This window comes from Calcarisporiella thermophila, assembly GCF_041956535.1.
Source record: "Calcarisporiella thermophila strain CBS 279.70 unplaced genomic scaffold VTP21scaffold_1, whole genome shotgun sequence".
Classification (NCBI taxonomy): Eukaryota; Fungi; Calcarisporiellomycota; class Calcarisporiellomycetes; order Calcarisporiellales; family Calcarisporiellaceae; genus Calcarisporiella; species Calcarisporiella thermophila.
In genome coordinates this window covers 1,485,125-1,504,609 of record NW_027192191.1, presented here as the reverse complement: position 1 = coordinate 1,504,609, position 19,485 = coordinate 1,485,125, and the positions used below count along the sequence as shown (strand labels likewise).

The 19,485-nt window shown below is 48.1% G+C and overlaps 7 protein-coding genes across 7 annotated transcripts; 2 read left to right on the top strand and 5 right to left on the bottom strand.

Moving 5' to 3' along the window:
* Positions 1-2,471: 2,471 nt before the first annotated feature.
* VTP21DRAFT_643 (uncharacterized protein) lies at positions 2,472-5,888 on the top strand (the record flags this gene model as incomplete). Its single annotated transcript, XM_069397059.1, has 13 exons — positions 2,472-2,593; positions 2,684-2,859; positions 2,948-3,047; positions 3,112-3,273; positions 3,351-3,447; positions 3,531-3,693; positions 3,761-3,902; positions 3,976-4,420; positions 4,493-4,662; positions 4,725-4,805; positions 4,876-5,040; positions 5,112-5,697; positions 5,772-5,888. The coding sequence occupies 13 exons, from the start codon at positions 2,472-2,474 to the stop codon at positions 5,886-5,888; spliced, it is 2,526 nt and encodes an 841-aa protein (XP_069257022.1).
* A 1,048-nt stretch (positions 5,889-6,936) lies between these two features.
* On the top strand, positions 6,937-8,558 carry VTP21DRAFT_642 (uncharacterized protein; the record flags this gene model as incomplete). The annotated part of the gene is made up of 3 exons (XM_069397048.1): positions 6,937-7,071; positions 7,168-7,305; positions 7,404-8,558. 3 exons carry the CDS (start codon positions 6,937-6,939, stop codon positions 8,556-8,558), a joined length of 1,428 nt encoding a protein of 475 aa, XP_069257021.1.
* Positions 8,559-9,021: 463 nt separating this feature from the next.
* VTP21DRAFT_641 (uncharacterized protein) lies at positions 9,022-9,834 on the bottom strand (the record flags this gene model as incomplete). The annotated part of the gene is made up of 3 exons (XM_069397037.1): positions 9,022-9,525; positions 9,597-9,636; positions 9,704-9,834. The coding sequence occupies 3 exons, from the start codon at positions 9,832-9,834 to the stop codon at positions 9,022-9,024; spliced, it is 675 nt and encodes a 224-aa protein (XP_069257020.1).
* Positions 9,835-10,774: 940 nt separating this feature from the next.
* Positions 10,775-13,017, bottom strand: VTP21DRAFT_640 (uncharacterized protein; the record flags this gene model as incomplete). Its single annotated transcript, XM_069397026.1, has 9 exons — positions 10,775-10,983; positions 11,065-11,130; positions 11,207-11,563; positions 11,632-11,698; positions 11,769-11,919; positions 11,981-12,048; positions 12,108-12,261; positions 12,326-12,545; positions 12,627-13,017. 9 exons carry the CDS (start codon positions 13,015-13,017, stop codon positions 10,775-10,777), a joined length of 1,683 nt encoding a protein of 560 aa, XP_069257019.1.
* Positions 13,018-14,319: 1,302 nt separating this feature from the next.
* VTP21DRAFT_639 (uncharacterized protein) lies at positions 14,320-15,585 on the bottom strand (the record flags this gene model as incomplete). The annotated part of the gene is made up of 2 exons (XM_069397014.1): positions 14,320-14,992; positions 15,062-15,585. The coding sequence occupies 2 exons, from the start codon at positions 15,583-15,585 to the stop codon at positions 14,320-14,322; spliced, it is 1,197 nt and encodes a 398-aa protein (XP_069257018.1).
* Positions 15,586-16,502: 917 nt separating this feature from the next.
* Positions 16,503-17,442, bottom strand: VTP21DRAFT_638 (uncharacterized protein; the record flags this gene model as incomplete). The annotated part of the gene is made up of 3 exons (XM_069397003.1): positions 16,503-16,763; positions 16,846-16,932; positions 16,993-17,442. The coding sequence occupies 3 exons, from the start codon at positions 17,440-17,442 to the stop codon at positions 16,503-16,505; spliced, it is 798 nt and encodes a 265-aa protein (XP_069257017.1).
* Positions 17,443-17,915: 473 nt separating this feature from the next.
* VTP21DRAFT_637 (uncharacterized protein) lies at positions 17,916-19,049 on the bottom strand (the record flags this gene model as incomplete). Its single annotated transcript, XM_069396992.1, has 2 exons — positions 17,916-18,284; positions 18,363-19,049. The coding sequence occupies 2 exons, from the start codon at positions 19,047-19,049 to the stop codon at positions 17,916-17,918; spliced, it is 1,056 nt and encodes a 351-aa protein (XP_069257016.1).
* Positions 19,050-19,485: the final 436 nt, after the last annotated feature.

The following is a 19,485-nucleotide window of genomic DNA, read 5'->3' as shown; positions in this document are numbered from 1 at the left end:
GTTTCCATTTGTTTACTACCCACCCCACCTCTCATGTTATCCTTTGATATCCACAGTTAGTTGGGTTTCACCATTCCCTTACCTATTTGAGCTGAAAGTCGATATGACCAACATATCATTTCGATCTACGATATCACACAAAGCTTTAGCTTTGGCTTCCCTTTCACTTTATTGCTTATAATAATGTAACAATTGTATTTTAGAGTCTTCCTATACAATAAAGACTCGGCATTGATCAAAAAAAAGAAAGGCGTAGCGCGCGGACTGGGAGAAGGTTTGGACCTCCGTCCATAAACGACCCACCCTCCCAAAACACCGTGCGCTACGCTGGCGGATCCTTGTAGAACGAGTAATCACTAACTCTACATTCCCTGGTCACGATCCAAAGCGTACCCGTTGCAACGCTTCAAGAGACACAATTCGTCATTTCTTTTTCGAATGACCGGAACTTACACCAGTGTGGTAGTGGGCGGAGAGGTGTATCATCACCATCACAGGCCCCCAGAATTCTCAGGTGCTGAGCGCTCGCAACCTCATATTAGGAGACCTATCTGAATCCTCACGAACGGCAAGACATGTGGCTCAAATCACCTTCGATTCGGTACTGTGGCAAATCCATCGGGATCGTATCGTCTTTCATTTTGAAAGCACTCGAGCCTCATCCGAAACCATCATTATTCGGGCCAAGATGGATATTGAGGAGGCTATAGGAGCCGAGCTAACATGAGCCCGAATAAAGCGACAAATTGAGCGGTTTCGAAGCAGGTGGTGTAAACTGGGCGCGGTGAAAGAAGGAGCTAATAGAGCGGCTCTAGAACTGGATTGACGCAGTAGCCCCTACTACCACCCCTTCGCTTTCTTCATATCTCTCTCTCTCCATATAACTTATCAAGTCGTTCTCTAATACCCACAGTTAGTTGAGTTTTATTACTCATCTACCCATTTGAGGAGAAAATTCGTTCTGTTCCTCACCACTATGGACCATGCACCAAGGGATGCGTCTACAAAGGTCTCTCCAAGGATTACTGCAGGCTATAATTGAATAAGGAGCTCTTTAAATTGCTGCTTTTTGGCGATTACTTGCTTTATTAAATGCTCAATTTAAAATGTGCTATCATTGAACTCTTTTCAAAATAAAGTGGAAGATTATTTCGAAAAAAGTGCCTTTTTTATACTAACAACAGCACATAGCCAGTATAAACGAAGCTATCGCAAAGGAAATCAAAGATTCTCGAGGACAAGGAAAGCGTTAGCAATAAGACTTCCCAATGAACGATTCAAGTATCGTCCTCCCATGCTAATCATGCTGTCGAAGTATACTCAACCATTTGCTGCGCCACTCTTCATAGAGAACTGACACTTCACTATTCAAGTTCTGAGTAATCCAACCACCATGAAAGATTTTTGTTCAATCTCGCCTGTTGCTGTTTCTCGTCTCTTAACCTAAAGGATAGACCCAAAAATTGACAGCAGGGCTTAGCAATCAATAATCAAATCTTGGGTTCTCCGTCCCACTTGTAGTTAGGCCAGCGTCCATCTTGGAGAAATATCTCCAAGAGTTTGCATTAAATCGTTGCCGCATTTTCGGTAGTGACCCATTGAGGTCACTAGAAAACTCTATTGTGTGTTGTATTGTTGATTTATTGCGGCCATGCCAATGTATTAAAAAATATTCTGAAAATCCAAAATGTTTTTCGAGTTAAATTTATCTTTCAATTCCCACGTGTTATTTAAAATAATTGTTGATAAAAAAACTCGTGGAGGTTTAGAATTGCATCCAAAAAAAATATCCGTGGGAGTTTCTCTACTTTAAACATAGGCGTACCAATTTTCATAATATACTATGGCGTTACTAGGAAATAACATGAATGCGTAGAGGAGCCCATTTGAACCTCTCCCTTCTGCTCCTCTATACGCTAACCCAAATCTCAACGGTGGTTGAGTTTGGATTTTGATCCAATTTCCCTATTTTGGCAAATAGAATTGAGCCGGGTGCGGCAGGATATGGTGTGGACAAAAGCTCCTGTCAACATAGGTGGGGAGCCAGGCATACAGGATGGGGTAGGCCGAGAGCATCGGCGTGACTATGATAGAGAGGGAGAGAAAGGGCCCGGCTGCTTAGAAGAACGTAGGCCAAGAGATGATCGGGTTCGACCCTGGGATTTGCCTCATTATGTAAAATTGCTAAAGTGAGGTGCAGATATTTATTTTGTAATTTCCTTCGACTTGGGCCTAAAAGCCAAACGTGTTTTGACTGAGATCGCGCCGGCCTAACCTGAGCTTGCCGCCTATTTTCATTCCTGTCTTTGCCCTGCTCAACCTCCCCACAAGCGATTCATCATTTCCGTCTACGCTGCGCTTTACAAAGCATCGTTTGACTTGTAATCTCTCCTGGATAGACCCCAACGAAGGGTTCACCTCCTCCGCATTTGCGTTCAGATTTAACCTACTGTGCCCACGCTTCACCAACCATGCCCTTGGTGAGACCAAGGCACTTGCAACTCGTAGACCCTCAGGATCGTAACAGTGCAAGCGATCACAATACACCACCGTACGTGATTGACCTCACTGATGAGATTGAGTCAAACCATGAGTAATTATTTTGACATCATTCAAATGGCCGAGCGCTTTTTTGTCATTTTATGAGTCTGAGCTCGAGTTCACTTGTATGCTATGTTTGTAGGGAATGCGTGAGGTACTCTGATGTATATAAACAAAGAATATGGCAGTGCGAGATCTCGGGTCGTTGCAATCTCACTTATGAGGAGGCCTTAAGATCAGAGGAGCAGGAGTTTCGTTATTTGGATAGCAGATTTGCTGAAGGTTTGAAAAAGCTGATACTTCAACGGATTCACGGGCGTGAGTATGGGTCATACGTAGACATGAATACTCGTCTTTAATTTTTTTTTTTGGCAATACGCCTTTCGGCGTTTCTTCTTCCCTACAGACGCAGGTAGTGTTGATGCCGTTGCGGATGATCTTTACACTTACTTGAGCGACCGATATGTGCAAGGAGAATATGTGCAGGTTATATGGGGAAATGCCTCGTGAGTATACTTTGATTCATGCCCTCGTCTCCACCACGGCTGACACTGACGACCACTTATAAAGCTACAACGCTGTCATCACGGAGGTAATTCCGGCGGTATCAAGCAGCCATTCAGGCAGTGAGAATTTCGCCCCTCTCTCCACCAAATACCGAATATACCTGGTGGACCCTAGGGGCCAGCTGCTAGAAAATTACACCAAAATCGCGACTGTAAGGGAGATCTGGTAATTGCATTTTTATTCTCATCGCCCAAGCCTCCTTTTCTGAACATATCTGTTTTTTTTCATCGCCTCTTCTTCAGTCGTGACACAATGGTATTCTCCAAAAATCTCCTGAAATACTTTGTGCGTGCAACAGCATATAAAGAGAACTATCCCCACGCCCCATGGATGGTCAAGGTGAATATTCCTCGCCAAAGTCGGTCGTATCCAGATTATCAAACTAACTTTGTTTCCTCATTGTATCTGGTGGGAATATTTAGCCTTTCCTGGCCAAAAGATACTGTATAGATACGTGGCTTCCTTCAAGCCATGAGCGAGCCAACGGAGATGCTAGTGTAAATATTCGCAAGAGACGAAAAGACGGAGAAGAGAATCCTCACAACACTCAAAATTCACAGAAAAGAGTAAAATCGAGTGGAAAAGGTTGGTGTGCTTGGTTCGTCTCCTCCCCCTTTATCTCCCAAGCGTACTCACATCTCTGTCTATGTAGAGCATGCACAACCTACGGACGACTTGGATCTTTCAAGCAAACTGGATACCCCTGTTCGTCCGAGGCCTTCACGCGAATTCTCCGTGCCCGCAGATTATTTTGACTCTGCCCTTCTTGTGTGGAGCTTTCTTGTATTCTTTGGGTCCGCACAGTCTTGATGATCCTATCTGATGAACTGGCTCTAACTCTGATTTATACATCGACCTTGACTACAGAAAACCCCTCAACCTCTCGCCCTTTCCTCTAGAGGACTTCGAGGCATCCCTCTTGCACGATACCCATATGCCCAAATGCCAAATGGTTGCAGAGTACCACTCGGCGCTCCTCAACATCATTATAAAGGAGCGATTACGGGGCGAGTCGGTGTGCTCAATAGCGCCTGTGTTATCTTCTGCCCTAGGTCGATTGGCCGAGCGCTCCCCTTCTGAAGAAAAGAATACGGACGCCAAAGACAGCACTTCTAGTTCTATTGCAGAGCGCACTCGGAGTAAGAAGAGATCGGGTTATCCGGAGGATGAGACATCGAGTGCTGGGGATTCAGAGGAAGAATGGTTGGAGAACGAGGAAGATGTTAAGCGATTTAGCAAAGGCTGGGATCGACAGCCAATACGCGCGGAGCGAAAGGGCTGGGAGATCGTGTTAGTTGGCTGTCTATATGAAGTATGTTCTTTGCCCCTGCTCCCCCCATTCATGCATTTGGCATATTCACCCGTCATCCCCCTCCCCCAATAGCTTGCCAACAGAGACCAATTTCCTAATCTTGACCACATTCTTGATCATATGGTACCCCCTGAGGCTGGACCAAAGGATATCGTAGAACATTACCCCACATTGCAAGTGCAGCACAAGTTACAGATATTGGAGTTCTTAATTGATTTAGTAAATGGCACATCAGCTATTAAGTGAGTTATGACCGTTGCTCCCAGAGTTGGATCCGCTGATTAGTGAACTTTTTCTTCCGTAGGGGTTATATCGACGAATGCAACGAAAAGCTGAATACCAAGCTAAAAGAACTGAATGAGATTCCCCGTGAGAAAAAACGAATGTAAGTAGGCCTGAATTCGAAGTAGCGGTCTTCATTTAACAATGGGGGTATTTTTTTTTTCCTTGTCCAGACAAGCACTTCTGCGAGAGTTGGATCAGGAATATGAAAGTGAAGACTCTGACGACGAAGAGTCGCAGGAGGAGCCTTCACGGGAGCTTGACGGGAAGGAGAATAAAGGAAGCGCCTCCGGCGATAATAGCAGATCGAGAGACGCCCCAGAGAGCGAAGAGGAAAGGTGAGTATCTTTTGTGAAAAGATAGCCATATCCTTCCATCCAACTCCACACTTATTTTCCACTGATACAAGTGCCCGTGCCAATTTGCGGAAGCGGCAGCAAGCTCTCAAGCTCAAACGGGCAGAGAGAGAGGCCGAAAAGAAACGCCGGCAAGAGGAGCTGGAGCATCAGCAAATGCTAAGGCGAGCGCGAAATGCAAGGCGGCGAGAGCATGCCAAGAAACGGGCCAAAATTCTAGAAGACGTGGCCAGCCTGGAGAAGCGGGAGTCACAGCTCGAGCTCGACATCCGACGGTTGAGCATAGCACGGATCAAACCTCTGGGGCGGGATCGCTACTTTTTTAGATACTACTACTTGGACGGACTTGGGTCAGCGCTGCTCCCGCCAACAGGCCGGGTCTATATTGAGCCACCAAGCAAGCAGGAGGTGGCACTACTAGAGGAGCGCGGCCTCGACAGGATACAGGAACGAATGAGGAGGGACGGGTATGCAGAGGAAGACGAGGCGTTTACAGGGTGGGCTTACTTCCAGAAACGAGAGGAGCTGGACAATTTGCTCAAGTGGCTGAACCCTGATGGCCTCCGTGAGCGTGTGTTACGGAGCGCCCTTTCAAAGCACTACGAAGACATCTTGCGCGGGATGAGAAAGAAGAGTGCGGTAACTATTTATGAGAGGGCAGCCCCCATGTTTGATCTTCCACTCATCTCTCTCTCACTTTCTGGTACTTTTAGGTCTCGGAGACCAAGGCAAATCACACCGCCAACCCTCAAAACTCCCGAAAGAGCATTCGCATGCAGAACGCGACGCTTCCATACATGCATTACACAAACCGACTGGTCGGGGCTTAAGAGGAATTCTGGCTTCTTTTTATTATTATTTTTGTCTCATATGCGTTCACCTCATAACTCTTAATTATTCTTCAATAATGGATGATTTGATCATAATACTGAGTTCTTCCACAGAGCAGGCTGTCGTTCACTGGCGCAGGGTGGCTCCCCTTAAACTTCTTGAACTCCAAGATCCTACTTTCCTTATTCTTGCTTCTCGAAACCACGACCACCAATAATTTCATATTCGATATTCATGTAGGCCCACATTTTAGAATGGTTTTCTCTGGGTTTGGTCAAGGAGAGGGTGACCGACTTTAGATCGTTTCTAGCCACCCTGCGTGGTAGAGTCCTGGTATTCGGCTCAAAATGAGCGAGCTACCTAGAGCCTCTAGCACTGTTTATTGGAAGGATGGCGAGAAAAGCGAGCAGTATCGATTCGAATGTATACTGAGCCCTGGGCCATCTCGGGGTAGGAGATTCAATCCCAAAGTCATTTCATTTTTCTACTACTCCCAGAACCCAATCCCTCGCGCTGCCATTCTTTCTTTATGCACAGGGCTACTTACATTTCGAAGCAATTTCAATATAGATGCTCCCAAATGGCGATGCCCAATTTAAGGTGAGAGGAGGTTTTAGACTCGTCTCTCCAAATAGGGGTCCATTTTCTCCCTATTCGAATACTTCTTCATCTCTTCACTTGCAAGCATGCGATGGGAAACTGACATTTTTTTTGACGAGAACAGATTTAAGGAGTGCTGCCCTATGCAGACACTATTCCCCATTTGATTGCTAACAGCACTAGGTAGGGATTTCACTAATGTAAATATATACAGATGAAAAGATTTCCCCCTTAGTAAGCCACTGACTCAAGATGATCTCTTGGGTCAATTTTCCTTGTTTGAAAACAATTTGTATTTGTATTTATTTTTGACTTTCTCCTTTTGCAGCATATCCCAACGGCTTCCGTTTTAGGTTTTCTTCCCAAGTTCAGCTATCGGAAGATCAACCGGTACATATATATCCTTCCTCCCCTAAGATACCGGCCCCATTGCAAGTCGCCCTTGCCATGATGATAGAAGGTCTCATGTCCAGACCATCCACTTCTAAAATGGAGCGGTTCCGGCGGTCCAGCAACGCTGTTTTATGCGTCTCCTCATTAGCATTGTTCATCGACATGCTCGTTTATGGCGTTGTCGTTCCTGTAAGTGGATTGGCGTGATTCCATCATGATCAAAGCCGGTTTGAAGAGCATTCTGCCTCTAATTCTTATTCATTAATTCCTTGCTTCCGGATAAAGATTCTGCCAACGGTTGTGAAGGACCAATTGGGCGGCGATTCGAAGGCAGTGGGCTACCTGTTCGCTTGCTATGCCATAGGGCTTCTGATTTCCACACCAATCTTTGCCGTGTTGAGTGACAGATATGAAAATAGAAGAGTAAGTTGGTTTTTGCAACTCGAAAGCGCGCTTCAGTTCCGTGTTTAACAGCTCTTCCCCCCCCCCCCCCTTTTTTTTTTCCACGCTCCCCCCAAAAGTATCCAATGATTATCGGCATGCTCGGTCTCTGCATCTCCACCTTCTGCTTTGGTACTGCGCACACCTATTGGCAGCTTGTTTTCGCCCGCACGATGCAGGGCTTTTCTGGAGGCACTTCGTGGACCATTGGCCTCGGCATGCTGGCCGATGTCTTCCCGCCCGAGAATCTCGGGGTCGTCATGGGAACAGCCATGGCCATCAACATGTTGGGGCTCGTGACCGGGCCTCCACTGGGAGGATTCATGTTCCAGTACTGGGGGTATAAGGCGCCATTTGCGCTCTGCGCAGCGCTTGCCGTGGTTAATTTGATGGCGGTGGTGTGGATGGTGGAGCCGATCCAGCTGAGAAATGAGCTGGGCTTGGGCCCGACCACGGCGGCCTCGTCGCCATCCGAGAGCAAAAGAAAGTTGTCGGATGCCTCCACCTTGTCAACCTCGGCCTCGCTCTCTTCGGACGCGAACGAGTCCTCCCGCCTGGTGTCTCCCGTGGACGCTCCGCCGGAAGGACCAGCGCCCTCCTATTCCCCCACGATGTTCACCCTTCTGTGCGACCCCGTGGTCTTCTGCGTCCTCTGTGCCACCATCGTCGCAAGCAGCATCTTCTGCGGAATCGAGCCCACCCTGCCGATCTACTTGCGCCAAACCTTCCACGCGGACGAAACCACCATCGGCTTCCTGTTCATCGCCATGATCGTGCCCACCTTCCTCTCCCCCCTGGTGGGCTATCTCGCGGACCGCTGCGGCCGCCTGCTCGTAAGCGGCATTGGCGCGCTCTGCTTCGCGGTCACGCTCTTTTTTGTCCCCATCCCCCCGGACCGGAGCGTCTACTTGTCGCTGATTCCCCTGTTGCTTTGTGGTGCAGCCAGCTGCCTTATGACCACCCCGCTGCTCCCGGAAATCGGGAGCCGCGTCCACGCGATGGGAAGCGGCGCTAACGGGCGGGTGTATGGACTCTATAACATGGCCTATTCGCTTGGGATGGCGATCGGTCCCATTCTCGCCGGGTTCCTGATCGACACCTATGGGTTTTGGTGGGAGATGGCGGTGTTCGCCCTCGTCTTGCTGGCATACTCTCCCCTGCTGCTCAGCTGGGAGGTCTTCCCCTGGATCAAATCCTTCTTGTGGCCGACCCCAGCCTACGTAGAACTTGTGTAATTCCCTTTGCGGCTCCGCTCCCACGTGTGACCTCGGTCCCTTTGCACTAATTTCTGTATTACTGTACTAGACGTTTATTTAACCACTAATGAATCTTTCTATTTTTTTGTTGATGCTGGTCCTACGGGATGGTCATCCTCTTCCCCTGATCCCATTTTAACTACTTCTATGAGTGATTCGGAAGCTCATCTTCTACTGCTGTCGCTTGTCCGATGATAAATAGTGTGTATTATAAAAAAAGCGTAGAAATTATATAAGAACAGCAAATAAAGTGATATATATTCATTAGTCGACAGTATCGTATCAAAAGAAGAGGGGGAAACATAACTTGTTAATAGAAAAGAAAAGCATTCACTACGAAGTTTCTCAAATCCATATCTTTTTTTTTCTCCAGTGTTGTGTAAAAGTGGAAACAAAAGGTAGAAAATAAAAAAAAAACGGACTCTAGATAGATACCATCACTTTAGAAGACCAAAGCGGCCGCCAAAGGAGCCAACACGCCGAGAGCGAGGGGAGCAATTTGTCCAGCGCCGCTCTTAGGGGCAGGAGCCGAGGTCGAGGGGGTGGTTGAGGCGGCGGGAGCGTTGGAGGCAGCGGGCTTGGCATTGGAGGAAGGCTGGGCGGGGACAGCGCTGGAGGCGGGGGCCGAGGGAGCGGCCGACGAAGCGGGAGCCGAAGCGGAAGCCGAGCCAGAAGCAGGGGCAGAAGGAGCGGGGGCGGAGGAAGCGCTAGGAGCAGCAGAAGCAGGAGCGGAGGCGGGGGCGGAGGCAGAGGAGGCAGGGGCCTGCTTGTTCGGGTCGCCACCCTGGATGGTGAATTGGGGAGAGTAGGCGGGGGGGGGGTTGCCAATGGCAATAGCGTACTGGTTGCCAGCGGGGAGGTTGGCAGGGACATCATAAGTAAAGGTGCCAGTGGAAGCCTCAACGGTACCAATGACGGCGACTTGTTGGAGAGCATTGGGGTTACCCTAGCAGAACAAAAATAAAATGCATTACATACATGGAATGAAATGCTGGAATGGCAGGGATAAATACATACCGTCATGAGCTTGATAGGAACCTGACCAGAACCACCGGTCCTAAAAGGATGCCAAAGAGTGGGTTAATGAATTGCCGAAAATGGCGAGGGATGATGGACAGACTCACCAGACAATGGTGGCTTTCTTACCCGCCTCCCAGACGGTTCCCTGGGTGGGGTTGGTGATGAAGATTTGCTGCTGTGCGAATGCAATGCCCAAAAGAGCGAGGAGGCAGAAAAGAGTGGCCTTTGAGTACATGTTTAGTGATTTTTGGCTCTGAATGGAGGAATGAAGAAGAAGATGAAGAAGAAAGAAAAAATGAGGGAGGAAAAAAAAGGCGGAAAACTGGAGGAGTTTTGCGTAATGTGGGAAGCTTATACGCTTATATACACGGTCGAACGGTGGACGCCTGTTTAGAAACCGAGAGAACCTAGGATGGTTTGGCGGGAGTTTAATTGGGGGATATAATTATTATCATTATTTTCGAGAAACCGCACCTCGAACTCGCTCATTAAGCGGGGGGGCACCAGTTGGCCGAAACGCACGGGAGATCTATGCGGGAGCCCTTCCAAAGCTTCCACGTATGCATTCCTCCCGCTATGCGAATCAGCCCACCCCCTATCTCGCCATTATCTCCCATGCCGCTTTTGGCAATCGCGATGATTTGATTGTGCAAAAGGGGAAAGGTGGAAACCTTGTGTTCTCCGCCTCAAACCAAATCACGACTAATCAATTCTAATGAGTTCTAATCCAATATCGCTTCCAGCTCAGTCGTCTCATAAAACTTGTCCAACACAGGTTCTCTGCCCCTGTTGACATCTAGTTGCACACGACTAATATTGCTTCCACGCAATAAAAAAGCTCGCCTACACCCATGTCTCCGGATGAAATTTACAAAATTAAGACCTTATAATAAACCTGCAATAAAGGTGATATTGCATGGTGCACAAATAGAAAGGCGGGATAGGAAAAGCGAATAGTACACAAAAGGTAAAGGAGGAAAGGAAGAAAGGGACCGAGACAGGAAGGGAAAACAAAACAAATATAACCCCCCTCCCCCCGATATTAATAGCTGAGAATAGAGTTATGGTGGAAAAGCCAGGTAAATAGTGAAACTACAGCGGGCTCGCATGAAAAACAAAACGTGTATATAAAATATATATTTGTATGTATATAAAACAGCAAAAAAAAAATAAAACTAAACAATCACCATTCCCAAGCTGGCTACATTCCCTACAAACGGCACCAAAACATAGCGGGAAATGAAGTAGAAGAGCATCCCGAGAGCGATAGAGATGGGGAGGGCGGGGAGTGCTTTTTGGTACATGGCTAGGAGGAAAATGGTGGCTGCTAAACCAGTTAGAACCGCAACCGAGCAGCAAACCGTCGTGATCCAGTCATAGAGAGCTGTGGTGGAGGGAAGTAGGTACACGCATGATTAATACAGCGACTGGATTCAACATCCTTCTATCTCTTGGCTCAGCCTACCTGCACGGGCAATCAACACGCTGTAGAAGACAAAATCGCCGAGGCCCAACTTTAAACCGTTTCGTTCTAAAAAATCCCACAGGACAGGGATGGAACCTTGAGCGAAAACTCACGTCGGCATGAAGCTAACCAGTACACATACCTTCATCCTCCTCTTCCTCCTCTTCCGCCTCTCGATTCCTCCCCTCGCCCTCCTCTTGCCTTCTCTCTTCGTTTTGCTCTGGACGCCCCGTCAGGTCGGGTCCCGAAGCATTCCCGTCACGAAGCGGTGCAAAGCCGTCGGATCTCCGCTGGTTCACCACCACGCGGCCCTCATCCACCAATGGCGTGCTGTTTTCCGCGAGAGAATCGAGCTGGGAGGAGGGGTGGTGTGCGGGCGTAGCCATCAACCACACAGCATTCACTGAGTAAAGGAGGGCGGGGACGTCACGTTGCTGTTGACGGGAACTTTCGACAAGAATGCGGAGGGGACCGAAGGGACACAACACGGCAATCAGATCTAGCGAAATGAACGTGTTTTAATCGTTAAACAAACACAGGAGCATTGAAAACAAATGTTGGGCCTACCCCATATGGCTAACAAAGCAAGCAAGATCCACGTTGTCCATTCGTACAATGCCGTGAGAGCAAATGCCTAATAATAATGCAACCAAACTCATCAGTCGTGTCGCAGACATCCCTTCCTCCAATACCACTCCACTTACCATCAGGGAGGATAAGATGGTCAGATAGATCTGCTGCAGCCATAGGGGTGCTTTGTAAAACACACTGATGAGGCCTACTACGGCAAAGTTCCACAGGCAGAAAATAAGCGTCGGATAATCGAGGGGGATGGCAAAGACTTGTATAAGGTTTCTATCCAAAACAGAGGTAAGCACGCTGACTTCTCGCAGACTCCGGGAATACAGATACTCACAGAATCAGGAGGTAGGTCATGAACCCCAAAAGCATCAGCACAACGATCATAAAAAATCCCACCAATATCTAGCGTAAAAATGTCAGCCACTGCACATCTTCATCGGCTATTCAGCAGTCTGAGTTACCTTTATAAAGCCGTGCTTGAATAGACAGACGATGATAATGGTCACTAGAATGATCTGTCCGATAATAATCCCAGCGTTCGCCAGCGACCCGAGGAACTGTTCAGACGTGGTCGTAGAGGAGGTCTCGGTGAACACCTGGTATGCAGCCACAGGCCTAATCAGTTTATGAAAAAGTATTAGAATAAATATGTTAATAAATCCATCTACCAATAAGCTACCGATAGCTGCTTTTCCCGCTATTGGCAATTTTCACCCAAAGGATACTTAGAACAATGCAAACTACGACCGGGCGGATGATGAGATAGATCTGTTCCATGTAAAATTTGAACTCCTCAATCATATCCGGATCATATGCTGAGGGGTCGACGCCGTTTTCAGAATGGTGTTGCCCACCGGTCTGAGGTGAATGGCCTTCATGTGCGTACATCTTCCGCCGCTCTAATAATAATAGTAAAAAATAAAAAGATAAGTTATCGCTAAATCGTTCTAAAAAAGAAGGGACTAGAATGCGACATCTACTTCTCGTGTTGATAATTTGTGCGACATTGCCTCTCCCAGCTGGCCGTCTGACCGCGGAACTCTCAGCACTATCATCCACTCTGATCCCGGCATCATTTTCCCTAGCTGCACCACTACCGCGGCACTCAGTTTGATGCCGATCCCAATCGTTTGTTTGGCATTCCGTCGAGCAATATCTCGGGCCTTCTCTTCCGCATGCAGAGCACATGAAAGTGGCAGGCTGTTGGCAAACGGAGCAGATATGCACCGTTGTTACAGGTTGGCGGGGATCAGGAGAAGGCGAGGCAAGCTCATCTGAAAGGGCATTAGATTGTGGTGAAGATGTATGGGAATACGAGGTACTGGTTGGTACCATGGGTATGTCTTCGCTCCAGTTTGGTGAGTTGGGCATGTTTTTTGGCTGCGAATTAATGAGAATGATTATATGAAAATAAATAGATGAGATTGAGATCTAGAGATTGCGAAAAACAGGGGAAAAGGTTGAAGAATGGAAAACAGGAAAGGGCTACTTTTCAATGGAATCGAATCATAGGGCGCAAATGAGAGGTGCTATGAATTAAATATGAATCGGAAAGATCAGATTGAACAGAATAGAACCCAATAACACATAAAACTCCATCACCCACTATAGGCGGAGTGAAGCTTCATTGAATCGATCACGTGATCCAAGCCGCTGCAGCCCCACGGCATTGCAAAGGGAGACATATTACCAACGGATATCGAGCTTATACCGCCGCGACAATGCTTACGACGGCTCAGCTTGTGGACCCTTAGGGGCGGCGAGGAAATTCAATGCGACACTGGTATTGACGGAAGGTTCTTGGTGGTATTGAAGCAAGCTTATGAATGCTGACAATATTAAGAAAGGAGCCGCTCCTGTCTAGTCGATATGGAGCGAATGCCAGGTCGCTCCTGTCCCCCTGCCGCGTATCCCACACTCCCTTAAGATACTGCCGTGCCAAGCGGTTACACCCTTAGATAGATTGCTCCGTGTTTGCACCATTATCGTCCATGCCCACTTGCATTTTGAGAAACATGGAGGTTGCGCCTCCAATATGTACACCTAACCTAATTAATGCCGTGTTGCCACCTCGTCAATCAAAGTGACACCCACCCCATCCGCTTGCAAGGCAGGCTTTCGGAGATGCCCGCCCCTCTTGCTCCTCGGATGCACAGGGAGAGACACCTTTTCAAAATCATTATACCCAATTCGAAAGTACACCAAGCGCTGAGCGGTCCCAAGCGCAAGGGTTCCTTCCTCCAAAGGCGCTATGACCTAATCTCCTTGATAAGGGTGAGTTGTGTTGCATATATTAAAATAGAAAGAATAGATAGATCGAGAATATAACATATCATGAGAATACTACTGGAAATAATGATCACACAAGAGATCCCAAACGCACACACAATCATATCAATAATAAATTAGAAGCAATGAATGGAGATCACACTCTGAAGGAAAGGGAGAAAAACACAATAAATTAATAAAATAGTAGTTGAATATTTAGAATTGAAATAGATAAAAAAGTAAAAAAAAATTGAAAGGTGCTCAAAATTGAATAAAAAAAAACAAGCAAGAAAAAAAAAAGGATATTAACTATAGAATATCACGCAATAAATAATAAAATAAAAAGTTTCAGGCAAGAAAGAAAAGAGTCTGGTTGCCCCAGGCAACTCCATGGTTTACAGCAGCCTATTCATTGAAAGGGAACACGCAGGATCGCAGTTGCGACGGGCGCGTTGGATGTGAAGGGATCAGTTCCTCCATGAGGTCCCGCGGAAGAATGCGAGTTGCCGGTGGGGGGAGCGAATGCTCCGAGGCGTCCGAAAACAGATGCATATTGCCATTTTCAGAGTGGCTACGCACGGGGTGGTGGGAAAAGAGGGATTCATCCTCGCGGGCAAAGGGGCGAATGTGCATGCGCGAGAGGGAGGTGTTGTCACTCCCTCGTCGCAAAAGCATCTGATCGAGTGGAAGCATGTCCTTAGACACGGGGGGCGAGATGGGAGAGATGGGCCGATGGATTGGAAGGGGGCGCCGGCCCACGAGATCGGCGCCCATGGGCGAGATGGGCCGGGGCTGGATAGCGGGCATCGAGAACCTGCGCCCCATCTGCTCGTCCGCTTGCGGAGGCCGATTGGAATGGTTGGCTTGGCCGTTACTGGCGGAAGGCTGCCGTGGCCAGATAATGACGTTGGATGGGATTTCATCGGGACTCCCCGTGTGGAGATAGTGGCAGCGTTTACCGTAAGGGCAGTGGCCCTTTTCGTGGAAGGTGCGGCAGAGCTTTGTCTTGTAATTCCACGGGCGGTATATGGGGCGTAGCTCGGCTTTTGAATGGGCGTACTCGCATTTGTTGCTATATCTGAAGTGGAAGCATCAGGTTAGTCGGGGGTGTATCCTCTGGCAATAGACATGTTGGAGCACTACTTACGGGCAGTGGCCCTTCTCCAGCATCGTCCTACACATCTCTGTCCGCCAGAGCTCGCCTCGAACCTTCCTCGTGCCTTGTTGCTTCTCGTCTTCAGCTCCACTGCTCAATCTGGAGGAGTTTTCCGACGAATCGCTCCCCCTTCTCCCGGTGCCTCCGCCGTTTTGGGGCGTGTGCCCATTCAGGTGCAGCCATGCCGCACTTGATCTCCGCTGATAATCCGGGACAGGACTCGGATTATCCCATCCCCATTGAGTCCCCCGTAGTTGTGCCTCAAACACAGCCGCAGCACTTTTGGTACTGGATGAAGGGGGGGCAGTGGCTGCCGCGGTACTGCACAGCCAGGTTGCGCTGCTCATGGCGGTGGTGGGTGGCGTGGGACTTGAGGGTGAGCCACCGAATTGAGAATGCTCGGAGGGAGTGCTACGGCCCGAGAGGTTGTCGAATGCAAGAGGGGGAATGTCCGTGCGCTCGGCGGGTGACCGATCAACGATGGAGAAGAAGCTGTTTTGATCTCTGGTTTCCATGCTGAGTCAGAATCAGGATAGAATAAAATTAGAAGGAATTATAATCAACAAAAAAGGAGAGATAAATTAAGCCAGATTGAATACCAAAGGGAGAGGGTTAGGAAGTGGTGATATGAATAATTAGAATGCTAGGCCCAAAAAAAATAGGAGTGTGATGCCAAAACAAGCCAATTGTATGAAAGCAGCCAGATTGAGAAAAGGGGAAGGGGAAAATGAGAAGGAAATGAAAAAGAGAGAGTGGAATGAAAAGAAAAAGAAGCGCCTTCCTAAAGATCACGAGAAGGCAACAGAAGTATTAGAATACATTTCGAATTCTTGGTCAGGGTTCGAATAACTGCCAGCAGAGAATACAAACCTCTCTTGAATCCCAGACTAATTCCTTTTTACTTTGGGGAAAAAAAAAAAAGAAATGCGTTTCCAGGCCGGCGGCGGGAATGGAGTTGAGAGAGATAAGAAGTTTTCCTTGGAAGAAAAAAAAAAGGTTTCTAATGCTTGTAGAAGAGAAAACAACAAAAAAAAATGGGAAAGCTGAAAAGCGGTGATGGTGGGACAAGAACCAATTTTGTGCGGACTTTTTAGCTCATTGCTGATCATTTCAGGGTACTTGTTCTGCTCGGGCGGTGTGAGAAGGTTTCAGCATTGAGTGGAATGACAGCCATCGCCATTATGTTTCTCCATCGCTATTTTCCTTCGTGATTAGCATAGTCGTGGCGGGCCATTAGCATGAAATCAGAAAAAAACAACCGAGAAACCATCAACCACTTTTAAACAAAAAAGTGGGGATATAAGACAGAAAAGGTGGTTATTAAATGAGGAACTAAAGAGTGTAGTCTAATATTTCTAGAAGATTATAAAGTGAAAGCGTCCAAAACATCGCTAATATAACACAGCTGTTCAACCCTATTCTACACGGCGTGTCACTTCTCCTCGCCCTCGTGCTCGTCCGTCTCCTCCTCGTCCTCCCCACCCCCCAGTCCGCGTGTGCATCCAACGGCGTCAATCGCTTCCGTCAGAGCCTCGAGTGGCGCCGTTGTGAACAATGTAGCCGGATACATTCGGCTGCCCCAGCGTGGGTGTAAGACTACTTTACAGCAACCGGTGTTCAGTGTATCATAGCGCAAAAGTTGCTCAATGCCAGAGACATCGGGATAGGGCGAAGGGCCATGCTCGGTGAACATCTAGTGATCGAGAAAAAAAAATCGCAGGAGGCGTTTAGAATTGAATCGAAGATAAGAAAGGGAAGAACAGGATAAAACGCACCGGAAAGCCAGAGCACGGGTCTGTGATGTCAGCCCAAAATCCCTGAGCACGCATATACTCCACCACCGCGGAGCCCCAAGCTACAAACTATACATCGGTTCTAAGGTTAGGCTTATCAAACCTCTACAATCAAGTTCAAGCGCTCACATTTTCCAGTTTCTCGTCTTTTTCCTTGGCCACCGGCTCACCCCACTCCACCAAGTCGTATCTTGTCCTCTGGAAGGTCGGGACAATAAGCAGCTGCTCCAGCTCTATATTCGGAAACACATATTTTATCTCGGAAACAAGTCGCCTTGGGCACGAGTGGATCGAGTACTCGAGCAAAAATGAGGTTCTGAGAGCGGGGCGAAATCGAGTCAGCGTGGGTGGGCGAAGGGGAGGTTGAGGCTGTCGAGATTTGCGAGAGGAGGGTACAGAGGGGGTGATAGGAAGGGGGCATGGGGGACCGAATGCGGAATTGTCAGAGGAAAGGCTGGAATGGTTTGGGGCCGAGGAAGAGGAGCTGTGGGTGTTTGAGCCATTCTGCGATTTCGTGTAAAGCTTCGAGATGGGCCGAGAGAGGTTGACTTGGATGGGCTCAAAGATAGGCTCGGGCATTCTTATTTTCCTCCTTCAAGCTAAGCGTAATGCAAGCAAAAGAGGCTATAGCCTTCTGGCCAGGTATATCGGAGAAATGCTTGTCTATTTAAATTAAAATCGTAGAAAGAAAAGGATGGACTACAGAAAAAGTTGATAAATATTTTGTCAAAATTTCGTTATCTTTAGAGGGTACACAACGACTCAACAGTGCTGCGCCTCTTGAAAACGTGATAGGGAAATCGGAATTGATTGAAGAGCGCAATGAACATCCAGAGAGAAACAGGATATGAAAAGCCATGTTGGGTTTGCATCACCAGTCGAGATGACTCTTTCAGCTGGAACGCAGAGTATCCCGGAGTGCTAAATGCCGATTGAAACTTAACTAGAGATATGAATGTGCGGAGTCGACCGACAACGTGGTTACGCCGTCGGAAGTAAAAAAAAATAAGAATGCTTGCGAAGACCTTCTCCTGGCGTACCAAAATAGAGTTCTATGCCCTGCGATACCGCTCGAACGGATGCGGCGCTGTGGAAGGCAATCTCTCAACCCCTCTTGCCACCCCGGGGCTTCTCGGCCCCTCCTCAGTCTCCTCCATGATCCCTTCTATTTCCTCGGCGTTCAACTCCACAGAGCCTCTGGCCCTCTGCAAACTCCTCCGATGCCGTTGTACCCGCGCTCTTCGTCTTGTTGAGCTGGTCCGTCTTGTGAGGCCAACGGTTGCTCCTGTGCGAGCAGGCGCATTGTACAGGGAGGGGGGTGCCGCGAATTTCTTGTAGAGAGAGGGGTAAGCCTCGATGAGTCTTTGCATCATCTCGCGGTTCCTTTCCCGGTGACATTTTAGCATCACCCAGCGCCAAACCTACGGTGCAAGGATACAGAGGTCATCGTTAGTCTGGGATGGAGACACGCGAATGATCTCAAAAGTCAAACACAATACCTCCTCCATTCCCTCTGCAAACCCAATCTCGTAGCATACGGAAAGCACCCCACACCCCATTCTAAGGTCGTCCTTCAACTCGGCTGCCCACGCTTTGGTGTAAATCAGCTTCAGGGCCACGTAGAAGTGCAGCATATCCTCTTTGGTTACCCCTGGCGGAACCTTCACTACAATATGTCGCGGTCTCGCGGGGAGGGGCCTTGTACGGCTAGTCAGTTGCTTGCGGAAAAACTCAGACTGGCAGAGAATCAGTGAATGAAGCCAGAGCTGGGGAGGTATGCCGGATCGCTCTGCCATGCGTCCTCCATCATCGAAAGTGAGCCGCACATCGGAAAGAGTATATCCAGCCTCCCACAATAAATTTCCAACATTCGGGTATACCAGGGCGTCACTTCGGGTGGACGGAGAAAAAATCGATTCGTCATCGGTCGTCAGATCCGCTGGGAGAGTTCCCGCAGGCAAAATAGTGGCACAGGTGGGACACACTTCTTCGTCAGAGGCGGGGGAAGGCTTCCCATTGGGAGCCGAGGCGGAGGCCGAAGATGCAGAAGGGTCGAATGTCTCAAGCATGGGGCGCTCTTCCTCTAAAGAGGGACGGCCAGTCACGTCCAGGAGTGGGGGCTCACTCACAGAAGAGAGGGCCGAATAGGGGGCAGCCTTAGGAGAGGGCGAGGAAATGATGGTCATTAAGGTGTCTATGCGTTAGAGAGGGATTAGAAATAACAAATCGATTCGTGCGAGATTCCCAGCACATTCAAAGAAAATTTGGATAAGCTAAAATAAAAAAGCTTCGAAAAATCAACAAAATAGTGGCTTAGCCTTCCTCCTTCGGGAAGGTTTCCGTGAAAATAATAAACTTTAGGGGAAAAAGATTATTCATTCTAATATCGCGAACGCTATGCTGCGCATGCCCAATATCCTACGGAGGCAGTAAATAATGCGACCGAGGCATATACTGAAAAAAAAATAAGATTGCGCGTACTGGAATTTTGTTTTAGCCCTCTGCTAAGCTGTAATAATAAACAGAATAAGTCAATAGGGGGATTCGGATCTGGTAATTTCTCCGTCCTTTCAGCCTTTTGTCAATCGGAGGAAAATTTGTTTTTATTCTGAGTTGAAATAA